Source organism: Aspergillus steynii (assembly GCF_002849105.1).
Source record: "Aspergillus steynii IBT 23096 chromosome Unknown P170scaffold_3, whole genome shotgun sequence".
NCBI classification, from domain to species: domain Eukaryota; kingdom Fungi; phylum Ascomycota; class Eurotiomycetes; order Eurotiales; family Aspergillaceae; genus Aspergillus; species Aspergillus steynii.
Genome location: NW_020194400.1, coordinates 3,616,395 through 3,632,918, shown reverse-complemented (window position 1 = coordinate 3,632,918; position 16,524 = coordinate 3,616,395). Strand labels below are relative to the sequence as shown.

Below are 16,524 nucleotides of genomic sequence, written 5' to 3'. Positions count from 1 at the left end.
AGGCTCCTGTCCACCATGGACGGCTCCGTTATCAAATGCCACTACCCCGTGTCGTCGTAATCAATTGACGTTGACTGGTATGGCTCTATATCGTCGTCACCACATCTTGATCTTGGAACCTTTCCAGGAAACTACGCTTTCTAGAGGAAAAAGGTTAGAGGTTAGAGGAGCTCCTCAGGTTTAGGGCAATGGAGAGAGGTACTAACGTTGCGCCGCCATACGTATGCCGTACATGCCTTGACCAGTCGTATGGTACTATTAAAGCGACGTATGGTTTTGGGTGAGATATTTCTATCCGGATGTTTTCTCCCAGCCATGGTCCAGAGTAGGTGTTCGAAAGTTTACCCGACTCCGGGCACGGTGTGCTCGTCTTGGCGAGGACTATAGTAGTTCAGGCCTGGACAGTCAGAGGCATTGTCACATGGAGCTCTTGGCATGCCAATTTTTGGGTCTGGCTCACAAGTGACTGTACTGTGTATACTGTTTTTCGTGAGTCCAGCATTTATCATCCGCGACCAACGCCGGCAAATTGGGGGGTTGCCCTCGGGAATATGGGATGTGGAGCCCATAGTAGAAACTTACCTTTCGGGACAATCTTCGTGGATATGAAGATCCTTCCCTTCGTGGAAAGAGTACAGGCTCAAGTGGCGGACCAACCGGAAAAATCTCGAGACCGCTAGCGTCTCAAGTACCAGGAATAGCAAAATTTACTAACTGGTACGTGCAGTTTAATAACGTGACCATCATTAACGACGGTGCGCGACAGGTCACACCGTGTAAATCTTTTAGTCTAGCTGGCACTAACCGGTAAGCGAGATAAATTATACGCTCTTTTGCTTCATTATACTGCAGTCTCTTGGATTCTCTAGACATCGATCTCTCCTAGTAGAGACACTACACAACACTACACCTGAGTCTTGATGAAAACATACACGCGCATTTTTACCTACTGAATAAACGCGCGAGAAACAAGGTAACACGTACTATGTACTTCCAAGTGAAAAGCAAACTTTAACAAGGCCAAACGAGCTCTAGAAAACAAGAAATAGAAGTAATCCTCCAATTCCCAAAAAATACTTCTCTTTCCCAGTAAGAATGGCACGCCCGACGGGCGAAAGGTCCTTGGCAGACTGATTATCTTTTTTTTATCTATGTTATAAAACCGTTTAAATACCTTAACAAGAAAGATGGGTGTAGCGTTGAAGAGAGCGCTGTGGATTTATCTTTGCGCCTAACACACAGGAATTATAGATATTTCATCCAGACTTTTTTTCGGTCAGATCATATGACTATCCACAGTCTGGACTCATTGCTATAGGTTACGGCAAGATAGTCCTTTGTGAGTCAAAATATGTCAACCTATCACTCAGTGTAGTCTTTGGTGATTATTGTATGATTCTGTGCAAATTGAGATCCTGGAATAGCCTATCGCACTGCGTTGAATCTCTCGTTGACAGATCTTGTTTAATGGATCAATGACGGCTTACTGACTACGTATTGGAACTTTACACTCATTCGTGCCATCATTTGATTGCACCCCAATTTGTTGTTTTGTGTCTATATCGTACGTTGCTCAAAGAGAAGTTTTATCTAATTATTCGCGATTTTCAATATGTCATCGAGGCTATTCAAAGTCCCACTCAGTTTCTACGACCGGCTGCCCTCGAAAGTTCCAACTCAGCAACACGTAATAACTTAGTTCAATGGCGTGTTCACGTTCTTCGAGAAAATTCCTATGAAGTAGAATTAACAGACGGGAAGGCGGAGACGAGAGGATGATAATGCTAAAAGAATGTAGACCCCGTTTCGATGAAAAAGAAAAAACCTGTGGACCCACATCGGTACCCCTCGAGACTATTCTGAATTAATTTACCAGGTAAGTGGTGTGAGACCGCCCTAATCAAACACAACGGCCAGCAATGGCATTTGTAGAATGCGGTAACTTTCTTCCTTTTGCCTGAAATCACTCCTATGGTGATATGCGAACGGCGTTATCAAGGTATGATAACTATTAGCTGATTGGACTTACTCTGCAGAGCAGCATATTACATGTAAGTTGCATCGTCTAAATTAGGTGTTATTAAATTAGTATTCGGGCAAACACGAAGAAGCGAAGAAATTATCGCGTTCGTATTATGATAGGAAGCTTCAATTGCGACAGATGATCACCGGATAAATAGGTAGCGGCCGGAGACTAAACTAAAGCTAGACTGAAGATGAGTACTACCTAATCAAACTGACGCAGCTGTTTTAATATAGAGCGGGAGGTCCCATTACAATGCACTTCATCCCTGGAGCCTTGCCTTGTTCAACTGCGTAGGGTTAATAGGTTTACAATGCCATGCAATGTGTACCTCCATCTCCACATACTTCCCGTGTCTCACACATACTTCCCGTGTCTCACACATTCCTCCTGTAATTTTGAATCCGAGCTGACCTTTAGAAGGATGTTAGAACAACATTTAAGGCAGCCTCCCTCGCTGTCATGGTCCATCCCCCTGGAGATAACGATTGTTCAAACTTCAAAACAGTTTATATATTGAATTCCATCATGCTCTCGGTCTCCCGACTTCTTGCTTTCTTATCTCTTATGGGAGTATTTGCCAGCCCTGCGGACCTAATACCGAAAGTCCTCTATCCTAAATCCCCCAAATTCCTTCGGTGGTTAGAGTAGGTTGGGAACTCCACTGATAGAAGCCACCTCGCAAAACGTGAAAATTAATTTTCCGGCAGCTAAGATGGAGTAGACTCTACCAGGTTCTATTACTCGCTTTATAACGATAACGGCGCTGGTGCCAAGTATACCGAGTTCGACGGAACTGGCCAGTTCCAGATCTCCTGGGATGTGAGTTCAGAATTCCTGGGTGAAAAAGGCTATAGAGGTGGTGATCCTTAGTATATATTCTACCCAGAATTTAGAAAGGCTGCCCTAGGTCTATTACCTATTTGCCCCTGCTAATAAGATTATAACATAGATCTTTGACTTAGGGAGGGTTATTTAGTGTTGAGGGCGATTATACCCTGGCAGTATATAGCTGGACTACTGATCCTGTAACTGAGTGGTATGTTATAGAGGCCCATGGCACAGGAATTCCAGGCAATGGAAACATTCTCGGCCAGGTGAACTCTAATAACAGTGTCTATGATATTTATATGATTCTTTATCGCAACGTTCCCGAAATCTACAGTATTACTAACTTTAATCAGTTGTGGTCTGTCCGCCGAGAGGATCGGTCTACTGGCACTATTAATATTTTAGTATATTTTGATGCTTGGAAGCAGCTTAACCTTAAGCCTGGCAATCCTGTCTTTTAGATGGTAACCGCAGAAGGATTTTCCGGAACCAGTTCTCTTGATTTTATGATTCAGTAAATCCACTCGCCCGTGATGTTACCATGCCATGGAGTCCGACCAGCCAACTTTTTGCACTGGGTCTTCATTGTTTGAGTATGTATCATTCTTGTGCTCTTGTTTCCAGATTTTGGGCTCTGCTTTCCGCCTTGCTACTGGAGTACACAATACTGCTCCATCCCGAAGATTTCTCTGCAGTACGCCTTTAGTTCCACGTTCGTTGTTTTGATTCTGTCTTAGAACTTGTTCTTTTTATCAAAGCTTAAGAAACTAAACTATATCTTTACATATTGCCCCCGTAATCTAGTCTATTCTAGTAGATATTACCCAGCCAGTTCATATTCAAGGCCCCGTTGCAGCAAGACCAATAAAATTGTAATCGGATCGCTTATACTAAACATGAGCCCCGCAGCAATGGTTTTATTTCCTCACATTTTTTGTGAAGGCGCGGAAAAACCGCTTTACCCTGGTCTATTGTGGATTAAAGATAACGACTCTCGACCTCAGTTTTTCGATGACAACGACTCCTCTCGTTGCCAATCAGAGAGTCCTACCGGTATAGTTGAGACGGCAGCAAAGGCTAATGGATTTGAAGAGAATTTAAAATCTTCTGGTACAGGACGATTGTCCCCAGAGCGAAAAGGTAGAAGTCCAGTCAGTGGAAACTCAGCGGCGAAAAGCCGGGACGCGAAACCCATTTCACGGAAGAGTCGTTTTCATGGCAAATCAGGGGATTGAACTCGTGTTTGCTGACATCGTCTTGGTGTTTCAGTGGTTATATCACGGCCAAGGTACATGAGAGCAAGCCGGAACTCTACTTTTCCCCAAGATGGATGAAATTGTACGATTGCTTAAAGCAATGGGTCGACAGCAATGATCGGGATCCCTATTTTCAAGTCTAATGATCAGCTATGCCCCCATGCAGGAAGGACAGTGCACTATCGCGTAGCTTCTCGCCTGATAGGACAGGATGGTGTGGCCAGCCTAAGTCCCTCATTCATATCCACCAGTGAGATGCAGTCACTAGCAAGTTCAGTGGTCATCCCAGTCTAGGCGAAGGCCTGGATCATCGAACCGTGCAATCTCCTTGTACCTTTCTGCAATCTCCGCCTTTCTGCTGTGCTGTCCCTCATAGCGCTGTCTGCGATCTCATTGCTACTTCCTGCGACGCAGTCATTGGGTGTTTCATTTAAGCCGACCACAGTTCCCCTGTACTACCGGAATTACTGAGGTCAACCAGAGTAGGCTCTATTGGGTTGGTTCAGCCTCGCACGGGTTGATGGGTTGGCGAATATAAATACCTCTTCGAAATTCCAGGTTATCGCCAGTCTGTATCACCTCTCGGCCGGTATCTTCCAGGCCCAAGAATCTGTCAGCGCTCTCAGGCCAATATCGTCGTGAGTCTCTCTTTACCCTTAACCATGTTCATATCGACCCTCTATTCCGATATCCTGCTGCTATCAATCCTGTTTCTGTGGAAGTTCGGACCCCACCTGGGCTTGTTCTTGAAGAATCTGAGCCCGTTCCCACAGAGCCCCCTGCTGAAGAAGAATTCGAGCAGTGGACCATTCCCCAAGCATCTCCTAATACTGAAGGCTGGCCTGCTGCTTCTTTTCCCAATCACGAAATACTACCCAAGGCTCTTGATCAAGCACAAGCCCAAGGTCATATAGCGAGAATTTCATGCGCAGACTTAGTGCTGTACCAGAATTGGGAAAGTCTGTCCTCGAAACTTAAAAAGAAAAGAACTATCGAACTTGCGTCAAGGGGTATTCCAATTCCAAGTGAATGTGGTTTTATTTCTATAGTTGCAATTCGAGAATTACTTGGCGCGACTTGAATCGAACAATTAAATATCCGACTGCGTATTCCTAGATTCATAAAATACAGTTAGACTCGATATTTATTTATAGCACAATGATCAATAGGACAGCATAAGTGTTGTGGATTCGGTTTCTGGTATAGTCTGATGGCTCAGAGAATAGCGGAGAGTTTAGGTGGGTTGGAATAATTTCTTGCGGGAGACCTGGGGGATGCTAAGGTATTAGGAAATGCACGAACCTACGACTGGGTGGAGAATGGTTTCGGTTAGCCACCTTCTCTCCGGCTTGGCACTAGATACCCACGAGTATTACCCTGTGGGTATACCCCCGTGGGTAAGTATAGCGTAGGCCCTTCGTGTAGACCCTTAACAGCGTAGGAAATTTGGGGCTCTTTACTTGGAGATTGGACATTGCTTTTGTGGATGTATTACAGCTGAAGTGGCTGGGACAATTGCTCCAATATTAATTCTTGAACGAGTTTGTGTTAGTATTAAATGCACTATGACAGGGGTTTTCCGAAACTAATTTCCAACACTTTCGGTCTATTGACTTTGTGACGGCGATCTCGACGTGGATTACGCTGGCTTCTCTTATCACCCCCGCGCCGCACTGGTTCTGTGCTTCCTAACCCACTCTAATCATAAGCATTTATACTATACCGCGATTTCTTCCCGCTATCTTCCTCACTTGCAGTCCGCAAAGGTCATTAGAGATATGGCAGTCAGTCTTCAGCTCTTAAATCCAGGCCTGTTATAATATATAAGCGAGAGAAACATACTAATTAATAATAACAGGGACCATTTTGCGTTGTGAATGGATGTCCAGGAGTCTGGATAGTGCTTTCCTTTAATGCCGGGGTTGGTTTCGGCGGATACGGTGTTTATACGCTCCTGAACAAGAATACTGGCAAGAAAGTGGAGGCAGACAAATGTAATTGTGTACAGATGGGAAGTGTGCCTGGGCAAGGACGCGATCGGGAAAAGGATCTATCTAGGGAGAACCGGTATGGTTTTGATAGTTTCCAGCAGGATCAAAAGGATCAAAACGAGATGGGGAAGAGATGTTGATGGATGTGTAATTATCTGGGATAAGGAAAATACTAGTAATTCAAAGTGCGAAAGCCGAGACACTCCCAGAACTCTGTTATTGATCAACCGACATAGCCAACAAGTTTCTGAGAATGAAATCTTACTGTACTCTGGGATTAGAAGTACATACAAATATCCGGCTGTGTGTTGATGCAATCCATATGGATATCTCTCGCTAGCATGCTGTATGACCAAGCGGTTTGCACCTAGTACCGGCTCGACAATCTTTGCAGTCTTAGCAACGGCCCGCTGCTCTTGGTGGCACGCTTTCAGTTCATCGGATCACTCGACCGGATTTTGAGATAACTATATCTGTTCTCCAGAGTAATCTGGCTCCTGCGGTATCTAGGTAAGTTCTTAGGATGGTGGAGATTAGCCGTAGGAACTCGATTTAGGCTGTTATGAGCAAACGTACTCCCAAGAGCTAGGCTGCAAATCTTAGTTTGCTATGGTGATCTACTGTTTAACAAGACTATACAAAAGCGTGTCTGCGACAATTGCCCAGTCGCCCTATAATCTTGACTCTAGGTTAGGTACACATTAATATTGGTTAACTGAAAATGCTATATTGAATTATCTAGCGTACCCGGTCAATTAACCGATCACATCTACTGTAATATGTTCCCAAATCACCGTATTCACCTTCCTTCGAGATACAAGATATAACTAGCTCGTAACGCCACCTTTAGAGAGAAAGAAAAGGGTGAACACAGAGAGTAACCAATCGTTGAACACTGTTGTGGGCATGAGCGACCGCACAATATTGGGCACAACTCTTGTTACCCCTCGACCCGGCTCCTCTGTGCCGTGGAGTAATGAACCTGCGCTCTTGAATATATTGTTGAACGATGCTCATTTTTCTCTTCATGCTTCGTACACGCTTTAATATTCTGAATTAGTTCTAAACTGTTCTTATTCTTTGCTTTATACTAATATTGACCTGTCTCATCAACGTATTCTGCTACTGTTGCCTGACGATATTCCCTTGGCGTTATTTATATATAGATGGCGGGATCGTTTTCTCTCTTCTTTGGCTCCTGATAAAAGCAGTAGTTTAAAAGGATATTTTAATATATATAAGAAGCTTAGGCGGCAAGTAATCTCTATATCCAACTTCTAGTAAGCTTTAGCAAGAAAGTGTTTAATATTAGCTAAGTATTTACTTTACTGTATTTAAGTCCAAAACTTGCCCAGGTGATATTAATTATTTAGCGCCCGGGAAAAACATAACACAGTTAGTCGGTCCAGCGTTTAACGCGGCCTTGATTTGCACGCTCCGGCCATTTTACCCGGTTCATGTGCTTAACTTGTAACTAGCATTAATAAGCTGAGGCTAGTTTGATATTTGCTGGTTAAGAGGCCACCCCAGGCATAGGCACGGAAACAAATAGGCGATTGTGGGGCTCGCGACAGGCTATGTGAGTGGCCCAAAGCTACTCCTTGCTCCACTTAGGAATACCCTTTCTTCGGGCAATTGCGGCAGTTGCCCATAACATCAATTGTGCATTAATAGGATGTTATAAGATCTGCTGGTGTAAACATGTAGCAAGATACCAAATCATTAATTAGAGTAAGTCGCTATCTTCAGAATCCTATATTCTTTTTTTACAAAAAAAATTGCTTCCTCCTACTGCTGTGAGTGAATATATGTCTAACTATTAGCTTTCGTGTTAATATTTTATCTAAGGTCGAAGTTTGTTTAGCAAATACAAGTAAGTTAATACTAAGCCGGAAAAAGCTATGTATTGTTTAACTATTTTTCTAGTTCAGTCACAAGAAAGGTAAATTTGTGACTGGCGATCTTACTCGATGTGACCCACCTGTGCTTCTGCCCGCCAAACACTCTAGAAGCTGCCGCATATTTATATCCTGACTCGGGCCCTTTAAATGTTTTACCGCTCCGCTGAACCTTATATTATAGAAGTAATAATTTAGGATTTAACTATTTAAAAGATTTAAGAATTATTCATACTTTATAATATCAGTAATACTAGCGACAAATGTATAAACTCTGTTATTTTAAATATTTCTAATTATAATAAATATATAAGTATCTATGTCTGGGCAAATATATTGTTAATTTCTATCTTTATTTATAATATTTAACTTATAAATAGATTTAGTAATACTCCAGTTTCTCTGTTATTAATAGATAGTTTATCTCTCTAGACCCCTTTTATTATGCCATATAAAGTACGTGGGTCTTATTACCTTTTATTATATGCAGATAAATAAGACCCGGCTTATTTTAAGGGTCTAGCGGGCCAAGAATAAAAAAAAAAAGATATAAAAAAGGCTCAGGATTTAAGAATAAGAATAAGAAAATATCCGCCTTTCTAGGAGACAAGAGTATTATTATAATAAAAACTAAACTTAGTAATTATATTCCTTTAGCTGCGGATACTTTAGGTGTTAATTAATAAAATACTAATTCTGTTAATTTTTTTATAGCTAATCCGGATAGTCTAGGGTTTAAAATTATTTCTTAAATAAAGATTTTATTTTAATCTGTATTTAAATAACTATTAATAATAAGTATTTTTTTTTAATAGCAGGCTGTTATTTTAGTGTTACTAACTATTATATTTAATAACAAATTTATCCAAATATTAGCAAATAGTAAGGGTATAAATAATCTATTTTTAAATAAGCCTCTAATTAGCTCTCTCCTACCCTAGCTAGATTCTAGCTATATAACAAAGATAGTTATAATAGTACTAATAAATTATATTAAGCTTAATTCTGTAATAGGGCTATATAGCTATCAGACTATAAAGTTTTTAATAATAATAGACCCTTTAAAAATCCAGTAATATACTAAGGCTATATTTAAGCTTGAGTATAATAAAGTAGTCTGGATAATAAAAAAAAATAATATTATTATTATAGGCAGGATAATATAAGCCTGACTTAATAAAATAATATATTAGGATATTATATTAAAAAAAATAAAATTTATTAACTTATTTATATTATTAATAGCTAAAGGACCTAGTAATAGGTTTACTAGTGCTGAGAAAGCTACTACTAGAAGATTTATAAAAGATATTAGGTATAATATAAATATAAAAAACTAGTAATAGTATTATAATTTATAAAAAAGTTTATTCCAGATACAGTAAAAAAATATTAGTAAGTTTTTTATTTATTGTATATAAAAGTTTAATAATTATTATAAGATATATTTAAAGTAATCTGTAACTTCTCTGATTAATAGAGTCACGCAGTGGGAAAAGGTTTATAGACTATATATTAAGTAATTAAAGTATCTAGTTAGTTAATTTATAAAAGATAATAAAAGTGCCTTACAGCTCTTCGAGCTCATTTTTTGCAAGTAGTTCCTCTTTCTGTAGCTTAGTGTAAAATTTGTCAAGATCTAGGGAACTATTCCAGAGTAGGTATTCTAATTACGAGCTTAGAATATAAAATAATTTCATATAACACGAGTTGCTTTTAGCGTCTCAAATCAGGTGGTCTAATTTTTTTGTATCTATCTTGGTAAAATCCCTATCCCATGTTAATAGATTAGAAAAGTTCAGTTAAAATAAGACTATACTAGATCTTCTAATAGAATAGTATTCTGATCTTTAGTTCCCTAACAAGCTAGGTGGTTAACTTTTGGCCCCTGCTGAGTTGTATAATAATTTGCTTTTATTATAAATCTTACATCTTACTAATGATAGATAAGTTATTTTTCGGTGTTTAAACCGCCTCATCATGCATAGTAACTTGTTTAACCCCGCTAATCTATCTTGGCTACTCTTTATTCCTTATTTTAAGCTTTTCTATACCGTCCAGCACATGTGTAGCTGCCCCTTAATAATCTACCTGTTTACCCTTTTTGGTAAAAACTATGTTTTATATAATTCTAATCTGGCCATCATACCATTCTCATGCCCTTATATACTCCAGTATATTAAAAATAGTTACCTTTTTTTGCTTGGCCGATCTCATATTAAGTACTTTTACCTATATAGAGCCATCTGACCATTCATTTCCTGTAAAGACCGAGAGTCTTTCTACATGGTTATTATAAAATAGTTTAAAAATTCTCTTATAGATTTCGCTTAAGGCATCATCACAGTACTTACTCAGCTGATAAAGAGTTTAGGCCATCTTTAAAATATTTTTTATAATAAAGTTACCTCTTGCAATAAAGTGATTGAGTATAGATAAAAGTAATAATATTAGATCTTTTATCCCTGAAGCCTCTATAGGCTCTAATAGCTGTTTTTTGTCTATTGTCCCAGTAATAGTACTTGTTACTTCCGCTGACAGACCAGTATTAGGGATTAATATGGATTTTACCTTATTATTAATATAGCCCTGATTTTTAGTTTCTTTATTAGATCTAGCAGCTTTTATTAATTCTCTTTACTTAAATTTAAAACTAATAAAATAATCCATACCTCAACAAGCGGTTGGTTCTTGTCTTGTAAAACTTAGATAAATAGTAGGGGGCATCCTAGTTTCGCCTCTGTTTCCATGTAGGTAGACAGATATTCATCCCGGTGATCTGCCTTTAAGAATCGAGCCTCTTTTAAATTATATTTGTGATTCCTTGTGCCGTCTCAGGGGCTTTATCACAAAGCCGAGATATTATATTATAGAACTAATAAAATTAACACATAATAACTTAGGCGAGTTAGATTTAATTTTATATCTACTATATATTTAAAAATCCTTTTAAATCGTCAGGGCCGACCATACAAATAATTCTTATAAGTAGTATATTAACTTCAACAAGTATTTCTGATAGATAGGGCTAATCTATGGCATGAGGACTAATTTTCTCCTGCGACATGTTTTTAGATTAAGATATGTGCGGGCAGTCTGGGACCAGTCTGTGCTAAATTAAATTCATAATATCGATAAAGATACATGGTGAGGAAACGGGCGTTTTATAGCCAAGATTGCCCTTTGCTTTCCGGCATCCTGGACTTATCGTAGGGTGGCGCAGGCCCAGTAATTTCCCGGGTTACTATGCAGAAATCGCCAAGCCATTCAATAAGTGGCTAGCGCGTGGCGCTCGCGCGCGAGGGGGTTCTGTAACTCCTTCGCCGTCAGATCAATCCCTCGCGTGAGCGAGGGACCAAAATAATTTTCTTGCAGGCAAATTCCACTGTAAATGTGTCATATATAGCATAATAGCCTTAGTTCCTGTTGTTTATCCGATGGATCGTGCCCAGCATGAACGGTTTGCCAACCACGCCGCGCAGTATGCTGCTGTAAGCGAGAGGGTGCTTCGAGAAGGACATGCCATTTGGCCTGATAACACCACCAGAGTGTATGTTCGTGGGCAGAAGCGATGGAAGGTTCTTCCTGCCCATTCCCTCTTTCTCTGCTACGGAGACGCTAATTCTCTGAGGCCGAGTAGGAATGGTGTTCCGAGATGCAATTTGTGGATGGGGAGCTTGTCAGCAACGACAAGCTCCTGCTGTACATTGACACGAAAATCATCGGCCGGCCAGCCGAAGGAACGAGAAGGAAGAAGCGAGCTCGTACCGACGATAGTGGAGATTTTGTTATTCCCACCATTTCGGAAAGGACGGTGGAGGGGGAGGTATCCGCTATCATGAGTCTCTGGAACTTTCAGTACAGCAGTCCGTCATGCCCGGTCAAGGAGCCCCCTATGCGAAGTGAGGCTCTAAAGGTATTGCTCAAGTCCAACCTAGCTAGGGAGGCCTCTAGGAAGAAGGAAGAGTTCGAGGACCGCGCGCTTGGGACGCTCCAGGATGGCTATAACACAGATCAGATGGCCGATATCGTACGCTTCTGCTGGGAGGGATGGGAGGCTGACGATCCTAAGCGATTGTTGCCGGTGACCATAGAGTCGCATCTCCGTACGGCGGTGGATTTCTTGTTCTGCCACACCATGCTGCTCAGAGGAGAGAACATTCGCGCAGCTCAATTACCCGATCTATTCGGCATGGAGCTGGAGAATGAAGGGCCCATGCTCTGCCCCATGGTGTTCATGATAATGAATAATGGAAAGACGAATCAACTAAATCGACTGGAGTACGGCATCGCGGCCCGCCATCGCCATGTGCAACGCTGCCCGATGGGGCACTTGGCTTTCTACCTCTTCTTCCGATGGAACATCCTCCGAGAGGAGCCTCCAATATTCAGCAGGCGCGAGCAGTGGTATGGAATCCACATGCTAAGGGGCGTTGATCGTCTGAAGCCGTTAGCGTACCACACACAGAAAGAGTGGATCAAGAGGTCCTTTCATGCCGCAGGCTTGACGTCAACGTCCAAATGCACGCATATGGGAAGGAGTCAGGGAGCTCGTGAGGCGGAGCGCGCGGGCGTGAACGAGGCTCAGATACGCAGGGCAGGCCGCTGGAATAACGATGTTCTAAGCCAGTGCTACCTGTCTAACCTCCCGCGCAAATTTGTCCGTGCCACGGCTGGCTTTGATCCAAGCCTCCAGGGTTGCTACTACCTACCAAGGGCGGCAATCCAACCCCCTGAGACACTCGTACACGAGCTCTGGCCATGGGTTGACGAATGGGCGGAGTGGTATGAACGGGGGCTGGGCGACCAAGCAGATGATCGCCGTGATATTGCTGGTCAGGGCTTCCTCAAACTGCTGAAGCTACTTCGCCCGATCTTACTACAGGACTCCGTCCTTCAAATGGCTAAGTTCCCATCGCATCCGATCTGGACTGACCCTATTTTCCATCGCGACGACTTTAAGGCCTTTCGCCGGCAGCTGGAGCAGTCTCTTAGCCAGGATACGGGGGAGCCTGAGGAGGTTCAAATCCGCCGTGCAGTGCCGGCTATCGCCGACCAGCTGAGCCAGTTACGGGGGACCGTCCTGTCGCAAATCGAACAGAGCAAGCAGGAAATCTTGGAGAAACTGGCGGGCTTTGATGACTTCATACAAGGCCGCGTCCCCTTTGTTCTCAGTCCCGTACATGATGGGTCCCTTGCCGCCACTACTCGAGCGGCCTTGACTAGGCCAGGAGCCAGTCCAGATGTGATCGCTGGTGTAGAAGCCGGTACTGGTGGCGCCGGTACTGAGACTGGAGCTAGCCTTGATGCTGTCGCAGGATCTCCGAAGTACAGACTCTCTCGCACAATCTCAACAGTTCCAGACCTTTGGAGGGAATGGACGGTCGGGCTTGGTAATGGTCCGTCGGTTCAATCCCTGGAGGACTCGTACGGACCTCGGTGGCGTCCCTCCCAAGAGGAACGTGTGTTCTTTTGCAGAAGGAAGGTTATTATTAACTGGATCCGCGCGAAGCAGCGGGAGAGGCCTAATACAGAGGCTACGGTGATTGTTATGGAGCTCGAGCGCTACCGGCGGCAGCAGCGTGCCTCTTTGGCTAAGCTTGTTGTTCTACTCAAGCAGGGTCCTGGGCCTTAGCCAATCAAGGAGGAAGGGGCTCGAACAGGGAAAATGGTACGGGGAGTACTACTGTTCAAACATGAGCCGGTAGAAGAGTTCAGCAGGTAGATAAGATGAGATGAGCAACGACCTCTCCTTTTTTATATATATCACCAGATGGATGTAATTCATGATTCAGCTAGTCCAAATCCGGTTAGAGTATTTCCTACATTTCTCAGGAGGCTTGACCTATGACAATGTGATGGATATTGAGCGGGCACGTGATGCCAAGACGTTCAATATGGGAGGTTTCTCAGCGGTCGGGAATTTCTCAGAAATGGCCGAGCCCCTCAACACCCTAGGATGTTAGAACGCGGGTGGCTTGGCAGGCAACACGCGGAGGTCACAAGGAGTCTGTGCGGGAAACAAAAAGAAAACAACCAGCACCTTTTATTGCGGGTCCACGGTGAAATTTATCTACTAATTACTTTCTGCTCAAATTATGGGTATACAGCTACTCAATTAGGTGCAGGGGTTGGCTATAGTGCCACACAAAGTTAGATTAAGCTTACCTATTACTATAATGCTGCCAGTGATAGTAACATACAATATAAAAATATTATGCTTTATAGGCCGACTAAGGCATAATATTTATACAGAGTAAAACATTTCCAAAATCCTTTTCTTCAAGTAACTGGAAATATTGACTGATATATTATTACCACCTTCCAGACTTTCAAGGGTTTTATAGTCGGTTGAGTAGACATATTCACCTAATGCCATCCTGAATCATATATTAAGGTCTCCAAGCTCCTGAGGCTTTTTATTATACACTTAATACCATAAAAAATAGATGAAATATATCTTAATCAGCTTGATGGTTGTTTTTTGGGTTAGTTTAAAATAAACCCGCATATTGATTTTAGTTACAGATACGTTTAAGTGGATAATTTCGTAACCTAGCTTTAAATCAAATATAATAGAGTAAAACGTCCACTCGCGCAAGGTTGATGCTGAGTCTGGAGAGTTATAGCTTGACACGGATTTTGAAAGTAGACACGGTGTAGAAGGATAGGGAGAAGTCTCGGCCGGTATATACTATATATGTTAGAAGAGATATTATTTAAGCTTCTCGATCATTTACTTTAATCTTACGGCGGCGGCATTTATTGCAGGCAAAGGATTGCTGAAATTATAAGCATAGACCTAATTAAAAGTATGACCTAATTATTATATAATTCTAGGGATATAGCCTTGACAATTGCCTCGTGCCAAATACATATCGCGAGTGAATGTTAGAGAAAATACTGTGTTACATTTGTCGCACTTCAGCTTTGCGACGCCGGATTTCTCGCGCTGGCAACGCATGTTGTATTCCGATGCCGGCAAGAAACTTGGATGGATCGGTATTTTCAAGAAAGGCCGCGGATAGTTGACGACAAAATAATTAAAAGGTATTTTTGTTTATGTAATAGCTTGCAGGCCTAGATAATCAATAAAACAAAAGATTGGCAATTTTAAGCCCTAGGCCTGGGATGGCTTTGATAAGGTCCCTAGGAATCTGTCAGTAAATTATTATTATGCAGCTGCCTGCGCTAAACCTATTATATATTTTATATATCTTATTCCTTAGTCAGAAGAAAGAAAGTTTGATTTTAAGCCTAGTATTATAAGATCTAGTAGTTCTTGTATTCTTTTTGCCACTTTACTTCCTTATAAGACTTTTCAGTTGAATTTAAATCACGCAAAGCTAGCAAAAACTAGATCCAAATAAGCCAGCCTCCTTTTCTCTGAATACCAAATTATTTCTGATGCACGCACTAGACCAGGGCTGGCATATATTTAATTTCTGGTAATAAAAAAAGTTTTTCCTGTTATTTTTAGTCTACCTATGAGTAATGGATTCTGACCAGAAGGTCACACCGATAACTAGGTAACATACCCAAATCCCTATCTACAAATCGCTTGCTTGTGTCGAATAGAATGAACTATGAAGTTCTGCCCCAAATATTGGAACATTCAATTTGCGGTTACTGTTTTCTTGACAGGGTGCTTCTTTTAAGGTTGATAAGATAAACGAAGAAATACGCGTCTTAATCTGGCAGAACATATCAAAATAAAGTTATTTTTTTTTACCTATATTATAAAAGCTAAAGCACCCCAGACCTCTCCTTTAGAAGTAGGCCCAAATTGAACCCTAATTGAAAGACATTACTCAGCCCTCTCAAATTTCCATTAGGTGCAGTTGGGCATATAATCACCTTTTATAGCCCTTAAGTGTAGATAGCTATCTCAGTCTCAATTTTAAGTATTCTACCGTCATAAAGATATATTATAATATCAGATCCAGCATAGGAGCTCCAGGACTCTTTAAATTGGGATGGAATATCTTATTAATATCCTAGCTACTCTTGAGATAAATTATTGGCGGAAATCTGGTATTAGCAGACTATAGCCACAGATATAATATAGAATAGATACAGAAGGCCATGTGCAGTCTCGGAGCTCTTAGTTCTAAGGAAACAGACTAAATTATTAAAGAATTCTTTAACAGTATTATAGTATGATTTGAGAGAGTTATTCCTATCAGAAAATGCTGGTTACTTAAAGATTTTAACCTAATAATACCTGCCTAGTATACTAGAAAGCTTGTTTATTGTGCGTTGTACTATTTATTGCTCACTATGTATCATAATGGTGGTACCACGTGAGCCGAATTGAAGGTCGGGGAACACAAAAGGTGGCCTGTCCGCGAGCGCTTGAACTTAATGAACATCTAATCCAGAAACACTACATTCTGGCTGAGAATAGAGGATCATCTTTAGTAAGGATAATCGGTTGCCTTATTTTGTTCGGCTGGTATTATTAATTATCTAATGTCTTGGTCTTGCTTCTCCCTTCTGAATAATTAGTAAATTATTTTAGTTAA

General features: G+C 41.4%; 3 protein-coding genes across 3 annotated transcripts; all 3 read left to right on the top strand.

The window, feature by feature from the left end:
- Window positions 1-2,551: 2,551 nt before the first annotated feature.
- P170DRAFT_425350 (uncharacterized protein) lies at window positions 2,552-3,315 on the top strand (the record flags this gene model as incomplete). The annotated part of the gene is made up of 5 exons (XM_024847628.1): window positions 2,552-2,670; window positions 2,758-2,845; window positions 2,989-3,062; window positions 3,208-3,212; window positions 3,260-3,315. The coding sequence occupies 5 exons, from the start codon at window positions 2,552-2,554 to the stop codon at window positions 3,313-3,315; spliced, it is 342 nt and encodes a 113-aa protein (XP_024706373.1).
- Window positions 3,316-4,477: 1,162 nt separating this feature from the next.
- On the top strand, window positions 4,478-5,256 carry P170DRAFT_436145 (uncharacterized protein). Its single transcript, XM_024849095.1, has one exon. The coding sequence runs from the start codon at window positions 4,773-4,775 to the stop codon at window positions 5,022-5,024; it is 252 nt and encodes an 83-aa protein (XP_024706372.1). The 5' UTR covers window positions 4,478-4,772; the 3' UTR covers window positions 5,025-5,256.
- Window positions 5,257-11,436: 6,180 nt separating this feature from the next.
- On the top strand, window positions 11,437-11,858 carry P170DRAFT_354990 (uncharacterized protein; the record flags this gene model as incomplete). Its single annotated transcript, XM_024844066.1, has 2 exons — window positions 11,437-11,577; window positions 11,640-11,858. Coding segments are annotated over 2 exons (360 nt in total), but the record flags the coding sequence as incomplete, so codon positions are not given.
- Window positions 11,859-16,524: the final 4,666 nt, after the last annotated feature.